Source organism: Leucoraja erinacea, chromosome 3 (assembly GCF_028641065.1).
Source record: "Leucoraja erinacea ecotype New England chromosome 3, Leri_hhj_1, whole genome shotgun sequence".
Classification (NCBI taxonomy): domain Eukaryota; kingdom Metazoa; phylum Chordata; class Chondrichthyes; order Rajiformes; family Rajidae; genus Leucoraja; species Leucoraja erinaceus.
This window is the reverse complement of record NC_073379.1, coordinates 1,405,242-1,423,096: the sequence shown is the minus strand read 5'-3', so window position 1 is coordinate 1,423,096 and position 17,855 is coordinate 1,405,242. Positions and strand designations below refer to the sequence as shown.

The 17,855-nt window shown below is 44.6% G+C and overlaps 1 protein-coding gene across 1 annotated transcript in view; it reads right to left on the bottom strand.

The window, feature by feature from the left end:
• The window catches only part of LOC129693689 (MARVEL domain-containing protein 2-like), a 63,792-nt gene that overhangs the window by 24,352 nt on the left and 21,585 nt on the right, over nucleotides 1-17,855 (bottom strand). Inside the window, exon 7 of the mRNA XM_055630476.1 lies at nucleotides 1,212-1,272. Coding sequence (XP_055486451.1) covers nucleotides 1,212-1,272 — 61 coding nt within the window. The remainder of the gene's footprint in view (nucleotides 1-1,211; nucleotides 1,273-17,855) is intronic.

The following is a 17,855-nucleotide window of genomic DNA, read 5'->3' as shown; positions in this document are numbered from 1 at the left end:
TCCCTCGCAAGGAAGGGAAAAATAATTAAATGCAACAGATGTCTGATAATCTAAAGCAAAAATCAAAAATGCTGGAAATAAGTCAGCAGATCGGGCTACATCTGAAATTTATGATATTTAATTTAAATACAGAAGGATAAGAAAATATGCTTCAGTATCAACTCATGGATCCAAGTTTTGAGCTTTACTGTTAACAGAAAAGAAGCTTCACTGACAGAGACAATAGATCAGATCATCAGATTTATTGTGTTCAGTTCTAGGCACTGTGTTATACGAAAGATGTTGTCAAACTGGAAAGGGTGCAGGGAAGATTTGCAAGGATGTTGCCAAGACCTGAGGTATAGGGAGAGGTTGAGCAGGCTACAATTCTATTCCTTGGAGCACAGGAGAATGAGGGATGATCTTATAGAGGCATATAAAATCATTAGAGGAATAGATCAGGTAGACACACAGTCTCTTGCCCAGAGTAGGGAGTCGAGAACCAGTGGACATAGGTTTCAGGTGAGGGGGGAAAAGATTTAATGGGAACACAAAGGGTAACATTTTCTATACAAATAGTGGTCAGTTTATGGAACAAGCTGTCAGAGGATGTAGTTGAGGCAGGGTCTATCACAACCTTTCAGAAACATTTCGACAGGTACATGGAACAGGGTACACAAAAATGCTGGAGAAACTCAACGGGTGCAGCAGCATCTATGGAGCGAAGGAAATAGGCGACGTTTCGGGCCGACATGGAACAGGACAGGTTCGGAGGGGTATGGACCAAATGTAGGCAAGTGGGACTTGTGTAGATGGGACATGTTGGTCGGTGTGGGCAAGTTGGGTCGTAGGGTCTGTTTCTATGTTGCATCACTATGAGATCAAACCAGGTGCATTTCGGATCGAGTCATCTCTTCACACATCGATCACTGGGGTAAATCAATAGGATTACAATAAATACATGGATCGGACAAGTTTGGTGGGATAGGGACCAAACGCTGGCAGGTGGGACTAGTGTAGCTGGCCGGTGTGGGCAAGTGAGGCCGAAGGGCCCGTTTCCACACTGTATCACTCTAAGAGCTGCGAAATGTGAAATCCTAGCACGGGGAAATAACTTGAAATTCTAGACATCACTATAAGTATCGGTGTCCAGGCGTAAATCGGAAGGGGGGGGGGGAGTAATTCACAAACAAAAGGCAGGTGTACAACTTGAGAGAGATTGATATACTCACTAGTATTCACTGCCGGAGTTGTAGGGCGGCGGGCTGTCCATTGCGCGGCTCGACATGCACACTCTTTAAACTGCAACTCCTTGTGATCGAGTGCGGGCGGAGAGGGAGGTGTTTCTCGTCTCCAGTGCCGCGCAGACCTACACAAGTATTACACACACACAGCATGAGAATAAAACCCGAGCGAGCGACTCCCCCACCCAACCTGCACACGCACGACAAAATACAAAGTGTGATTGCCTCCCAGCCAACAGATAGGTGTAGGTGTGCGCGGCGATTGGATTTTATGACTCCAGATCCCAGTTGTGATTTTGGAAACAAAACAGAAAAAGTTTGTGTGTTGTTTTTTGTGTGGGGGGGGGGGCTTTTCTACCCGCGGCAGTGGGACTGCATCGCCTCACCTGTAGTTGTTGTTGTCGTCTCCACCTTTCCTCTTCCTGCCCTGCATAGAGTGCGGCTCTCCCCCCTCCCTCCCCCGGCAAGGATGGCGAGTGCCCGCCTCCGCCCCACCCCACACCTACTGGTGGAGCCCGGCTAGACCCGCCGCTCATGGGTCGGGACCCGCGTCCATCACTCCCTCCCTCCCTCCCTCCCTCCCTCCCTCCCTCCCTCTCTCCCTCCCAGCGCTGGGAGAGACAGCGGCGGCAGCGAGCACCTGATCCGCCACCACAGCAACACAAAGCAAATCCACACTCAACCACATTCTTCTTGCACACCCCCCCCCCCCCCCCCCCCTCCTGAAAGTTATACCGAAGTCTTTAATATTTAGCGTTGTTCTTCATTTCACGTCAATAATCCCTACCACATGTATGAAGGTAGACTACTACACACATTCGACATGTATTATGTAGACTCAATCATGAAGTGTAGACTACATACTCTAGACTGATACAGTGTGGAAACAGGCCCTTCGGCCCAACTTGCCCACACCGGCCAACATAATGATACAATGATAATACAACGTATTTGTTGTCATTTGAACCTAATTGAGGTTCAAACGAAATTTGGTTTCTGCAGTCATACACACAAGAAAAGAACCAAGACACAACACAATTTACACAAACATCCATCACAGTGAATCTCCTCCTCACTGATGGAAGGCAAAGTCTTATCTCCCCCCTGCACTCCTCATTCTCCTCCCGATGTCAGTCAAAGCCCCCGGTGGGCGATGGTAAATAAGTCCCTGTTACAACCCAGTGAGTGTTAACTTTTTTTTTTTAAATCGCCCCCTGACTTTTCCCTTCGATCACAATGACTATTTTCTCCTTGAAAAGGAGACAAAGCAATTCCAAAACAAATGGAGGAATTATTGGCCAATTCCACTGCCAATCAAGGGTTGCTGTGAGATGTTTTAGGTTGGGATGAGGCTTGGACTGGACGTCCGCTCCTGTGTGGCATCGCCACTCACTGCAATCATCTGGCGAAATTAATGAATTGTTTTTATTATAGAGCAAAGAGGCTGTACCAAAGACCATAGTATCTTTGGACTGTAATTTGTTCCTTAACTTCATTTGTGTCTGCGCGTAAATGGACTCTGTGTCCTGGCCTCTCCTCCCCACCTGAAACTCATTGGCAGCTACACCGCTGTCAAGGGAGACGCCGCATATTTCTTCAACAAGTTTTTTTTCCCCAATTGTTGCAGAACAGGTAATTCCACACGCGTAGATGTTTTCCACTGACAAAGGAGGGACGATCACAAGGTGAATGACTCATGTTGTTGAGAGATATGTGGAACCAGATACTGCAAACTCTGGAATGCGTTTCGCACACAACTAACCAAAGATACCAGAGCAGGAGCTTTATATAATCTTTGCAACTAACTATGAAATAAGATGCCCAAAACGTCACCCATTCCTTCTCTCTGGAGATGCTGCCTGTCCCGCTGAGTTTCTCCAGCAGTTTGTGTCTACCTTCGATTTAAACCACCATCTGCAGTTCTTTCCTACACATTTTGTCTGTCCCACTGCTAAATCTCCTCAAGGTATGTATATGAAGAAGTTCTTCCTTCTCCCAGCTAACAATGATCTATTCTACATTTTCCTTGATCTCCATTCCATTTGTCCTATTGTCCAAAGATCTTTCCTGGTCCCAGCACGCTGACGCTATTATAAAGAAGGCACATCGGCGTCTCTACTTCCCGAGAAGATTATGGAGAGTCGGTATGTCAAGGAGGATTCTCTCAAACTTCTACAGGTGCACAGTAGAGAGCATGCTGACTGGCTGCATCGTGACCTGGGACAGGAACTTCCAGGAACGGAAAAGACTGCAGAAAGTTGTGACCACTGCCCAGTCAATCACCGGCTCTGACCTCCGCACCATCGAAGGGATCTATCACAGTCGCTGCCTCAAAAGGGCTTCCAACATCATCAGAGACCCACACCATCCTGGCCACACACTCATCTCACCGTTGCCATCGGGAAGGTGGTACAGGAGCCTGAAAACTGTAACATCCAGGTTCAGGAACAGCCATCAGGCTACTAAACACAACAACAAATAAGCTCTGAACAATAACAGTCTATTATCATTACTGCACTATATCTGTTTATTTATTGTGTATATATGGTCTATGGTCTATAGACACACTGAATTTTTATCTTCCGTTTTGTATTAAGTTTACATATTCTGTTGTGCTGCAGCAAGTAACAATTTCATTGTCCTATCTGGGACACATGTCAATAAAACTCTTTTGACTTGACTCTTGATGTGTCTCCCTCTGCCCGACATCAGACTGAAGAAGGGTCTCGACCCGAAGCATCACCCATTCCTTCTCTCCAGAGACGCTGCCTGTCCTGCTGAGTTACTCCAGCAGTTTGTGTCTAACTACTAAATAAAATGTGTTTATTCTTAGTATGTAATTATAAACCAGCAATGTATCATTAATAATTGTAACCATGAAGCATACAGGTCTCCATCACGGACTGCTCGTCCTCCCTATATACTTTCCCCAGCAACGGTAGGAGATGTAGTACCTATCCCCACACCTCCACCTTCTCCACCATCCAGCTCCCAAACATCCCTTGCAGGTGAGGCAGAGGTTCACCTTAGCCATGCTTATTGCATTAGGTGATCTTGACATAGCCTTCTCTACTTCAGTGAGACTTGGGGACCACTTTGTTGAGCACCTACACTTTGTCCATCATGGCCACCTGGAGCGTTGTCCTTTCCATTGCTCTTATCTGGTCCCAAGTCTCACCTTCCTTTCCCGTCACATTCCTTCATCTGCAGCCATGGTTCCCTCCAACAATCAAGTCCCAACCTCTGTTATATCTCCACCTATCTCTTCCCCACCTGACCTCATCCACCAATCCACCCTTCATCACCTGGATCCCCCTATTGCTCTTGCCCTACCTACCTCACCTCTATATACCAGCTATCTCCCCTTCACTCTTTCAGTCCAGAGGAAGGATCTTGACCCAAAACAATGACTGCCCACTTTCCTCCACAGAAGCTACTGGAACCATGAGTACATCTAGTGAAAAGACACAAAGCGCTGGAGGAACTTAGCCAGTCAGGCTGCATCTTGAGAGCACAGATAGGGAACATTTCAGGTTGGGACTGAAGAAGGATCCCAACTCAAAATGTCACATCCATATTCCCCAGAGATGTTGCCTGACCCGCTAAATTATTCCAGCACATTGAGTCTTTCTTTGTAATCCCGCATCTGCAGTTCCTTGCGCCTATGACTATCTCTAGTAAATCATGTTTTAGCTCCAGATTCCAGCATGTGCCGTCTATCAGTGCCTCAATTTGACTGCCCTTCCTCTTCGACGTGGACTTCAAGCCCACTATTAAACAACATGCCACCATTTTCCAGACCTTCCCTGTGGGTCATGTTCCTCAAGACATTCTCCAACCCAGGAAAGACCATTTGTTTAAACCTCTCCACAAACACAGTTCTGGGGCACCCATTTTCGAGCCATTTCTTACTCAGTCAACTCCTTTGTGACCCACATGTATGGTTTCTCCGAAGAATGAAAACAAAATGGCGATGCAAGAAACCCGAGATGAATACAGAAAATCATCAAAATGCTCGGCCGTTCTGGAGGCATCTGGAGTGGAAAACAGTTAATATTTCAGGCCACTCTCCACTGCTGCCAGAGCACTGAGCCTTTAAGCATTTTCCATTTTTATCTGTAATCTTTTCTGATAGCTTTCACCACTTTAACAGTCTACAGTTTTTCAGGTGTTAAACACCTTCTTTTTCCATGGACATCCTGATTTTAGAAATGTTTCTTGAACTGTAGCCCATACATTCATCACCAGAAGTTAGTGGCATTTTTCATAAGTTAAAGGAGCAAAATTGGGCCATTCGCCCCGTCAAGTCCACCTACCATTCAATCATGGCTTATCTATCTTTGCCTCTCATTTTTATCAGTTCTGCTTAAAGGCTATCAACAAGAAACGTAACTTTACCAACATATACAATTGAGTTTCTCCAGCAGTTTGTTTTTTTCCTCGAGATTCCAGCATTTGAAATCTCTTGTGTCTCCACATAATCAGACGTTCTGCATTTCCGGCACTTTGTTTTAATTATAAAATATAGAAACCTAGAGAAATAGGTGCAGGAGTAGGCCATTTGGCCCTTCATGGCTGATCATCTAAAATCAGTACCCCGCTCCTGCTTTCTCCCCATATCCATTGATTCCTTTGGCCTAAGAGCTAACTCTAACTCCCTCTTGAAAACATCCAGTGAATTGGCCTTTACTGCCTTCTGTGACAGAGAATTCCACAGACTCACAACTCTGTGCGAAAAGGTTTTTCCTCATCTCGGTCCTAAATGGCCTACACCTTATTCTTAAACTGTGACCCCTGGTTCTGGACTCCCACAATATCCGGAACATTTTTCCTGCATCTAGCCTGTCCAATCCTTTAAGAATTTTATATGTTTCCATAAGATCTCCTCTCATCCTAAATTCCAGTGAATACAAGCCCAGTCAACCCATTCTTTCATCATATTTCATTCCTGCCATTCCAGGAATTAACCTGGTGAACCTACGCTGCACTCCCTCAATAGCAATAATGTACTTCCTCAAAGTAGGAGACCAAAATTACACACAATACTCCAGGTGCGGTCTCACCAGGGCCCTGTATAACTGCTGTAGGACCCCCTTGCTCCTAAACTGAAATCCTCTCACAATGAAGGCCACCATGCCATTAACTTTCATCACTGCCTTCTGTACCTACCTGCATGCTTACTTTCAGTGATTGATGTATAAGGACACCTAGGTCTCGTTGCACCTCCCCTTTTCCTAATCTGACACCATTGAGATAATAATCTGCCTTCTTGTGCTTGCCACGAAAGTGGATAACCTCACATTTATTCACATTATACTGCATCTGCCATGCATCTGCCCACTCACCCAACCTATCCAAGTCACCCTGCAGCCGCATTAGCATCCTCTTCGCAGCTGACTCTGCCACCCAGCTTTGTGTCATCCGCAAACTTGGAGATGTCACGTTTAATTCCCTCGTCTAAATTGTTAATAATATATTGTAAATAACTGGAGTCCCAAAACCGAGTCTTGCAACACCCCACTAGTCATCATAATTATAATTAGAATCCACCACCCACACTAAATAGTAGAAAATAGTGATGAGTTGCAATATGTCAGTGCTTACTGGTAAGTATTACTCACAGTGATACTTGTCAAAGGATTTACGCAAGACCAAGTAATGGATTCTGTAAATCAAGTTGTCTATTGTAGCAATGTTACAAAATGTTGAGATTTTAAAAATCAAGTTTGCAATTTATCCCATCATATAAAGCATAAAAGAAGTTTAATTTGACACCTACTTCACTTTCATATCTTCAGTATTAAAAAGGTTATGGCCATTTTCATACTCGGAAATTAGCATCTTGTTCCCTATTGCTTTTCCATTGACTTAACACAAAAGCTGTGATTAAGGACTGTCAAAAGCCCATAACTTTATTAAAAATTAAGAGAACTGAATGAAATTTTCAGTTATTATAGATTGAAGCATTCTGAAACAAATATGAAACACTCTTACTTTGATGACCTGAAATTAAAGCATATAATTAGTTAGTTACCCAATTGTAGCTAATTACAAAATTCAATGACTAGATCTAAACATCTATGCAGTTCTTAAGGAAAGGCTAACATTTTTAAATAGCCTAAGTGTCCAAATATAACCTGATTTTTAAATCTGATTGTCATGAATTTATAGGCCAAATGGAAGGAATTTAGTGTTTAATTCCTGTAAATTAATGGGCATTTAAATCATCTTGCGAGTTGGTTTGGAACGTTGTGGTTGCAGTGAATTTAAACCCCATATCGGCAAGAAAAATACTGCCAGTTCGTATATTTACATAATGACATTTTCGCAAATTGAAATTTTGATTAAAGGCATCCTAAGAAGCAAGTTTATATGAAAAAATAAACGGCATACCTTGCCTTGTCCCCTACGTGAGATCCGTCCCGTTGTCGGCGTTGACGGCATTTGAAGATGATTTTAATTTTACCCCAACAATTAAATTATCCAGCACTAATTTTAATAAACTTAATAAAACGGCAGTCGAAGCGATTTTTCTTTAGCAACTAAAGAGCCTGACAGAGATCGGTTTGAATAGGCTGCATAAAAATCGCATTTTAAACCCGCCCCCCTCTCAAAGGCGCCAAAGTCGTGCACACGGGCAATGGCAGAACTGCAGCTCCGCTGAAGGTAAGTTTTGTAACATACCTATCTATTGTATATGAAGTAACTGTTGGTTGCCGAAGATAGACACAAAATGCTGGAGTAACTCAGCGGGTCAGGCGGCATCTCTGGAGAAAAGGGTCGAGACCCTTCTTCAGACTTACTGCTACCATCTGGCAGGAGATAAAGAAGTCTGAAGTCCCACATCACTAGGTTCATAAACAGTTACTTTCCTACAACCAATGGACTATTTGGTGGCATACCAAACTTTTAAGAAATAAACTCTTGTGTGAACTCTTGTAGTGGAGTCGGGATATGATAGCGGAGTCAGGGGATATGGAGAGAAGGCAGGAACGGGGTACTGATTGGGGATGATCAGCCATGATCACATTGAATGGCGGTGCTGGCTCGAAGGGCCGAATGGCCTACTGCTGCACCTATTGTCTATTGTGATTACAGCTATGTGCTGTGCCCAGGAAAGATTATCTGAGATGTTAAAGCCCAGGAATGGGAAGAAAAAAACTGTTTTCTCACACCCTGAGGGTTAATAAGTTGAGCTGGGTTTTGGTCAAGGAAGGAACTGCAGATAGACAAAATTGCTGGAGAAACTCAGCGGGTGCAGCAGCATCTATGGAGCGAAGGAAATAGGCAAAGTTTCGGCCCGAAACGTTACCTATTTCCTTCGCTCCATAGATGCTGCCGCACCCGCTAAGTTTCACCAGCAATTTTGTCTACCTTCGATTTTCCAGCATCTGCAGTTTCTTCTTGAACAAGGAACTGCAGATGCTGGTTAAAACCGAAGACAGACACAAAATGCTGGAGTAACTCAGTGGAACAGGCAGCACCTCTGGAGAGAAGGAATGGGTGACATTTTGGATCGAGACCCTTCTTCGGACTGTCTCGACCTGAAACATCACCCATTTCTTCCCTCCTGAGATGCTGCCTGTCCCACTGAGTTACTCCAGCATTCTGTGTCTATCTAGAGTTTTGGTCGACATGGAATAAAACATATTCCAGAACCTTATTGCAACTCATTTAAAATAATTGACACTGATTTCTGGTAAAAATAGGAATTTAACAACTAAAATTGTTTTAATATACTGAATTCTGAATGGAATGTTTCAAACAATATCTCTTATGGCCTCCGATGATGACAGAATAGGTTTTTTTTTTAAACTTATAACTGTATCCTAATTCCTTCCAACATCTATCTATATTACTAAAACTCTGTTCTTGACCGTTTTTGGCGATCTGTGCTGCGATTTCCGAGAGAACGCCACCACCTACGGCCGTCATTTTTGGCCACCTCGCTCAGAGCCCCCCTCCGCCATATGTGTGCTGAGGATTTTTCCCGTCGATGAAATATGACAGATATTAATGTTTTTACAAAATTCCCCATTCTCTCTGCTGCCCCCGCTGGAGGCAGGGGAAGGGACTATAAAACCAGGAAGTGGTGTGCCTCCATTAGTCTCTGCAAGCTGGAGCTCTTTCAATTAGTCTCTGTCACTCTGAGCTCTGAATGACACTGAACAAATGCCGACAGCACTGTGAGTACCCTTAATTTGGTTTGAAAATGAAAATATAGTTAGCTTGAAGTAAAAAAGCACTGCCTGCAAATGGTTGTTTGGGTTGAATTAAAAAGGCACTCTCCCTCTCTCTCTCTCCCCCCCTCCCTCTCTCCCCCCTCCCCCCCTCCCTCCTCTCCTCTCCCCCCCCCCTCTCTCCCTCCCCTCCCTCCCCTCTCCTCTCTCCCCCCTCTCCTCTCTCCCCCCTCTCCCTCTCCCCCCCTCTCCTCTCTCCCCCCCTCTCCTCTCTCCCCCCCCCCTCTCTCTCCTCCCCCCCTCCCCCCCCCCTCCTCTCCTCTCCTCTCCCTCTCCCCTCTCCTCTCCCCTCTCCTCTCCTCCCCCCCTCTCCTCTTCCCCCCCCCCCCCCTCCTCTTTTTCCTCCCATCCATCCCCTCCCCACCGTCCCTCCCCCTAAACCACCCTCCCCTCCACACACCCCTACCCCCTTCCCTCCACCTCCCTGCTCCCCACCTCTCCCCCTCCCCTCATCTCACCCCCTCTCAGCACACACTCTCTCTCTCTCCCCCCCACTCCCCCTCTCTCTCTCTCTCTCTCTCCTCCTCCCCTCCATCCCCTCCCCCACCCTTCCTCCCTCCCCTAAACCCCCTCCCCTCCACACCCCCTACGCTCTTCCCTCCACCTTCCCTCCCCCTCCCTGCTCCGCACCTCTCCCCCTCACCCCCCTCTCAGCACCCCCTATCTCTCCCCCTCACTCTCACCCTCTCTCTCTCTCCTCCCCTCCTCCCACACCTTTCCCCCCTCACCCACACACTCCCTCTGACCCTCCTCTCCACCCCCCCTATCCCTCTTGCCCCTCGCTCTGTGTTTCTGTCTCTCTTTCTGTCTCTGCCCCTTTTCTCTCTGCCCTTACTCTCTACCCTCGCCCCCAGCCCCCCCCCCCTCTCTAGATGTGACTGCAAGTTGGGGGCTATGCGTCAGTAGATAGTGTGGTTATGGGGTAAAAAAGGAGAAAATTAATAATATTATTATAATATCAAGGGGGGGGGGGGGAGGTGATAGTTAGTGTGTGTGACGCTGCATGCCGCCTCCCCCCCCCCACAACCGCACGTTGGGGGAACAGACCCAACGGGTCTGCACTTGGTCTAGTTATTAATAAAAACATACAAAAGAAAACTGTGCAAAGCACAATACATGATTAATCTTGGTCTATGCATTTAGTGTTGTTGATTTAGTCATGGTAGTGTTAGCCTGTCTGCTCAGTACCTAGCACCGTGGCCACGTATCTGGCTCGTTGGGGGTATTTTCTCACACCCTGTTGCATGAAGATTTTCCCCTCTGGTTCAGCCCCTCAATGTTCAGTAGCAGAATGACCATAAAATTGTGTTCCTCCCCCCACAGACCCTTTGCATTGGCAATAAGCTTCAGTGTGACCCTCAGCACGTACTCCAGCAGCCAGTCAGCAGAATTCCTTCATGGGCATCTGACAAGACTGGCAGACCACTAGGTTTTGGTGCAGACCGAAAGGGCGGATTTCACTAAGTTGAACATTTTTCCAGCAGCATTTGATGCTCATCTCTGAGAGTGTCCCTGGGAACAGACAGTAACTCTGAGAGGCCTCTGTTAGGCAGCTGCGTTGAATTAACCACAAGGAAGACCTTTCTAAGGAAGGGCCTCGAACCGAAACGTCACCCATTCCTTCTCTCCAGAGATGCTGCCTGTCCCGCTGAGTTACTCCAGCTTTTTGTGTCTATCTTTGGTTTAAACCAGCATCTGCAGTTCCTACCTGCACCTTTCCACCCTTCTCCTGAACCTCTTTGAAAATCGTAGAAACAAAGAACTGCAGCTGATGGTTAAAAATAAAAACACAAAGGCTGAAATAACTCAGTCGGTTCGGCAGCATCCCTCCCTATAGAACATGGATAGGTGACACCCCCCCCCCCCCCCCCTTTTACTCTTCCCCCCCACCCCCCCTCTCCCCCACTGCCCCCCTAGACTCACATCTATTTCTCTCATCCCCTCCACCAATAAACCATCAGTTTAGTTTAGAGATATAGGCGGGAAACTGCCTTCATAATTCATAACTCCTCGATCCTATTTTCTTCTCTGGCCTTTGTCCAACCATCTGTCTATCAACCCCCCCCCCTCGTCGGTATTCACTTCTTACCTGCCATGATTTGTCCTGCCCCTCCTCTCTTCTACCTTCCCCCTCCCTCCCACAATCAGTCTGAAGAAGGGTCCCGACCCAAAATGTCACCACTCCATGCACTCACGGGACGCTGCCTGACCCGCTGAGTTACTCCAGCAAGTATGTGTCCTCTTTGCAAACCCACAGTCTGCAATGGGATGGGGTTCTCTCCACTGCCCCGAGGTCAATGTACATCAGGAGTGCATTCTCACCACACAATGGAAGGGTCTGACCAGGAGGGCTCCTCTCATGCGTAGGAAGGAACTGTAGATGCTGGTTTCAAAGTCAAAGGCAATTATATTCGTCACATGCACCTGAAGGCACAGTGAAATGAAATAGTTTACAGCGAAGATAGACACAAAATATCTGAAGAAGTGATTTGACCCAAAAAAAATCACCCATTCCTTCTCTCCAGAGGCTCCTCTCATTGCCAGCCAAGCATGGCCTTGGAGCTTGCTGGTCCTTCCAACTATTCCATTCTTTATATTCTTCCTTCACTTATGTAAAACATTGTATGTATGTCCTTACTACTGACAATCAGTTTGGGTTCAAAAGAAAACATGGAACTGACCAGTGTATCTATGCTCTTAAAGAGATTGTGTTCAGGTACACAAGCCTGAATTCATCTGTATTCCTCTGTTTTATTTATGCGTCCAAGGCATTTGATAGATTGCTAGATAGAGGTGCCCCTAAATTTTTAGTGAGAATGTTAGTGTTTTGGTATGCACATCAAACGTTTCAGGTTAAATGGGACAATGTTGTATCTGCTCCATTCTGTGTTAGTAACAGAGTGCAGCAAGGAGGAATTTTGTCTCCTATTTTATTTAATGTTTATATGGATGAATTATCAAATCAGTTAAATAGGTTAAAAACTGGCTGTCTTGTGGGCAACACTATTGTTAATCATCTTATGTATGCAGACGACCTGGTCCTGCTCTGTCCATATAGTGCTGGGCTGCAGCAGATGTTGAAGGTGTGCTCTCAGTATGGCCTTGATTATGACATAAAGTATAACGCTAAGAAAAGCCGCATAATGATAGTTAGAAGCGCTGAGGACAGGAAATCAACTTTTCTGACCTTTTATTTGTCAGACAGTGCTCTAACTGTGTGTGAGGAAATTAAATACCTAGGTCATGTCATATCCGATGACTGGACGGATGACAAAGACCTCTACCGACAGCGCTGTAAAATTTATTTTCAAGCTAACATACTTATAAGGAACTTTTCTATGTGCTCTGACTCTGTGAAGTGTTCCTTGTTCAGAACCTATATCACACCGTTATATACTGCTCAATTGTGGTCTAACTATAAGAAAAAGAGTATGCAGAGGCTCAAGGTAGCATACAATGATGCAATGAGGTTTCTGCTTCGTGTCCCTAGGTGGCATAGTGCCAGTCAATTGTTTGTGTCCACTAGAGTGCCAACCTGTGAGGCACTCTTAAGACAGCTGATGTTTAGTTTTATATGTCGCCTGGACAAGTCAGAGAACCACATAATTGAAGCCCTAGTCAGCCCTCTGAAAAGCTGCTATAGATTCACTTCTAGGCTAAGATGGCATTGGTGCAATAGCTTGTATACCTTATAGGCTAATATGCAATTTTAATGTATTTTTTGTATCTCCTTATACTGTATGATGTGTTATATGGACCTGTGTCTGAAATAAAGCTTTATTATTGTGAAAATCTCCTCATTGGAAATTGTATTTAGATTTCCAGCATTTACAGAAAGAAAAGGCCCTGCTAATGATTGACATGTTACACAACCTGTTCTGCTGCTCTCAGCAAACAGTTCAAACAAAGAAAGTTGTAAGGGGGGGGGAGGGGAATTCAATTCTGTGCTCTCACCTTGAAATCTGTCATAATTAAACATATCACACAATTCTCAGATGTTTTTTTTTGTAATGACTTGTGGTCCGAACTAAATGACTGCATCAAAAAATTTAAAATACAAATTCTGAAAACAACAAACTGCAGCAAAATCCCAGAAATCTCTTAAGCAATCCCGGGAGGTTGAGAATCTGTTGCCACAAGTGGAGCTGGATGGGGGAGGGCAAGTCGGTTCATTTAATTACAAAAACACTAAGTGCTGGAATAATTTGGCAAGTCAGGCTGCATCTCTGGGGAACATGGATAGACTTCTTCTTGCGTATGGCGTGCACAGCCTAAAGTTGTAGGACAACTTGTTCTATTTGATTGTGCACGCCAAAGATCATAGAGCGGTGCAAGATGGACCACTCCTGCAAAATCCATTTCAGTAAAACCAACCCGACTTCAGTCATGCCTCTCGCAGTGTAATCAGTGTTGCGGGGGAACAGTTTGTGTGTTTTTAAATGTTTTTTAAATTTCCCTTTTAATGGCTCATGTCCTGAGTTTGAATTGATTTTTGTATTAAACTTGCTGTAATCAGCGTTGCGGCGGAACCGTTTGTGTGTTTTTAAATGTTTTTTATATAATATACTAGACTAAGTGGGACCCGTTGGGTCCCAGCATCACACAGGAGGGCTGGTCATCCAACGCAATATTCCACCTCTCCACCAATTCTAATATTGGTGGCCAGTTGGGGGGGGGAGGGGCTTTCTGGAGCGCTAGTATGGGTGTTGTGGGCTGAAGGGACTGGTTTCCAGAGGGCTAGTATGAAAATTGTGCGCCAAATGGATTCTTGGGCTGGCGTCTCAGTCAATCAAGCCTGTTGTGCTGGCAACTCACTCACTCACGGCTGGTGGGCTGGTAGTTGACTCACGGCTAATCCTTGAAATTCTATTTCAAGCAGGGTATAAGGCCACCAAATTCAAGTGCAGTTTCTTACCACTTCTAGCAGGGTGCAAGGCCACCAAATTCAAGTGCAGTTTTATACCATTTGATGTAGGCTGCAAAGCCACTAAAGACAGCGAGTCGTGACCTCTCCCTCCTCCATCTTGCAGAGACTGAGCCACATCCACATTTCCATGTTTTATAACCCCCCCCCCACCGGAAAAGGTGTGGCTTTCATGGAGTGATTGACAGGAGAGAGATTCTCAACATTTAAAAAAAAACTAATAACACTTTTATTTTTCCATTAATGGGAAGAATTCTCTGCATCTGCTCAGCGAAGGGGGACTGAGTAAGATGGCCAAAAATCACAGCCATAAGTGGTAGCGTTTTATCTAAAAACAATATACAGGGCAAACAGGAAGTGCCTTTTAACTTCAAGCCACACCCAAGCCACCATTTGCAGTAAGTGGTATCTTTCAACTTCAAGCCAATGCACCCACACCACCATTTGCAGTAAGTAGTGGCTTTCAACTTCAAACCACACCCAAGCCACCATTAGCAGTAAAAGGTGCCTTTCAACTTCAAGTCAAAGCTCCCAAGCCACCATTCGCAGTAATAGTGCCTTTCAACTTCGAACCAAAGCTCCCAAGCCACCACTTGCAGTAAGTAGGGGCTTTCAACTTCAAGCCACCATTTGCAGTGCCTTTCAACTTAATGCCAAAGCCCCCAAGCTACAATTTGCAGTAAGTAGTGCCTTTCAACTTCAAGCCACAATTTGCAGTAAGTACTGCCTTTCAACTTCAAGCCAATGCACCCACACCCCCATTTGCAGTAAGTAATGCATTTTAACTTCAAGCCATTGCACCCAAGCCACCATCTGCAGTAAATAGTGCCTATCAACTTCAAGCCAACACCCAAGACATCATTTGCAGTAAGTAGTGCCTTTCAACTTCAAGTCAAAGCTCCCAAGCCACCATTTGCAGTAAGTAGTGCCTTTCAACTTCATGCCACCATTTGCATTAAGTGGTGTCTTTCAACTTCAAGCCACACCCAAGCCATCATTTGCAGTAAGTAGTGCCTTTCAACTTCAAGCCAAAGCTCCCAACCCACCATTTGCAGTAAGTAGTGCCTTTCGACTTCATGCCACCATTTGCAGTAAGTAGTGCCTTTCAATTTCAACTCCAAGCCAACCAGGGGGGGGAGGCTAGTATGATCCAATTTAGAACCAAAATACATTTTGTTTGCAAGCTTTAGAACCAATAGACACTTTTTGCAAGCTTTAGAACCAATAGACATTTTTTGCAAGCTTTAGAACCAATAGACATTTTTTTGCAAGCTTTAGAACCAATAGACATTTTTTTTGCAAGCTTTAGAACCAATAGACATTTTTTGCAAGCTTTAGAACCAATAGATTTTTTTGCAAGCTTTAGAACCAATAGACATTTTTTTTGCAAACTTTAGAACCAATAGACATTTTTGCAAGCTTTAGAACCAATAGAGACACTTTTTGCAAGCTTTAGAACCAATAGACACATTCTGCAAGCATTTTAGAACCACTAAGGGCACTTACATTTGAGTAGAAATGTGTTCAGTGTTATTCACAGCTCAGAAAAACGTGACCCTCTGCCTGCCTCCATCTTGAAGAGACTGTGTGACACACCACTTCCTGGTTTTATAGTCCCTCCCCCCTGCCGCCAGCGGGGGCAGCAGAGAGAATGGGGAATTTTGTAAAAACATTAATATCTCTGTCATTTTTAATCAACGGGGAAAATCCTCGGCACATATGCAGCGGAGGGGGGCTCTGAGCAAGGTGGACAAAAATGACAGCCGTAGGTGGCGGGGTTCTCTCAGAAATCGCAGCACAGATGGCCAAAACCGGTCAAGAACAGACTTTTAGTAATATAATAAAAGATATAAACACATATATATTCATTATATATATATATATATATATATGTGAAACTTTGGTCAGAAGTGAAGAACATTAACAGCACAGTCGGTTAGCTTTCTGACTGAAGCAAAGACCAAGACATCGTAGCAATCCCGATATAACGAATTATATGCTCGCGAAGATATACGCTCTTTGTTTTATTAGCTAAACTATGCCACTTGCTTTGACGAAAGCTATGAATGTATCCATCCAGCACGATTTTTCCGTTCATTAGTTTATGCATTTAATTTAGGTCTCAGCTCCAATACAATACTTACTGCCTATTATGCCTCCTGGCATGTAGGGCAGCAACGAAGGTCCTCCACTTCTGTTCCATCACGCCCAGTAGTGTTGAATCCTTCAGTTGCTGTTTCCGTAACAAATTTGTTTTACAAGACAGGGTTGTTAGTCCTGTGCTCAACCTCCAATCTGGAGGAACACTGGATCGCTCTTCGTCTTGCCTCTACCATTCGACCTGTCTAGTATGGGAGACCCTAACAGGAGACGAATCTCCCACTGACATAGCTCTAGAGGTCACTGAGACACACAAGCTCCCCGACCACGACAAGGTTGCATTACAAAAAAATCTAGAAAACGTTACACATAATAAAAGGGTCGCTCAGAATTGTCACAAATTATCAGCATCGCCTCGCCTGTCGAGCATAATAGTAGCAATTCCAAGGAAGATTAGGTAAAATCATAGCGTCTGCAATTACAGTAAAAAGAATGAAAATTATTGGTAACTTTATTATGTTTACTCGGCATTGGGCCCCCTCTTTCCGCAGGCATACATTATCAGAAGTATAAAATGGTTCAATAAATGCAACAAGCATTTTGTTTTTCAGGATGCAAGATGCTTAACATTCTTGCGCGATTAAATAATATATTTTCAATTGCATTTAGCATTTATCTTGTCAACGTTGCGTTAAAACAATCATATGTTGACGTTTCTCTTATGGCTAATCCCAATTCCTGAAATTAACATATTTATCTCTCCAACCCAACACGCGTTATTGATTGGAAATATAATATAGATATATTTCTGAATAATTGTATACATTTGTTTCTGGGTCAAAACTAAACTATGTACCCTCCTGCCCGTTTGCAGCTTGTATTAACGGTACTGATTTGTCGTAAAATTAGTTGCATAATGAAACACATGGATGTGGCATTTGGATTGGATCCTCGTTCTAACGAATAGTTCGATGCGAACAAGTGTATGATGGATATTACCGAACATTCACCCACATAAACAACTAATGGATAATTTCACTTGCATCACGAAATCCGAGGAATTAACCTATTTTATCTTGTACATTGCAGGTTACGGAATATTTCCCGTTTTCTAAGGGATTATGGGCAGGTGACAACAAGTTTCTGCATCACCACTTCACTGACATATTAACAAGTGTGCACATTACACGGGAGGTCACGATCAAATATGCCTGCAGGTCAAATCAAAGAACCTGAAGAAAGACTGGTTGGGTCGCCTACATTGGTGATTCGAGCAGTACACTACGCTTGGAGATGTGGATGCCGCCATGACAGAAGCCGGTTATGGAAATGGCGCTGAAGATTATCCATCAGCTACTATGGCTTTCT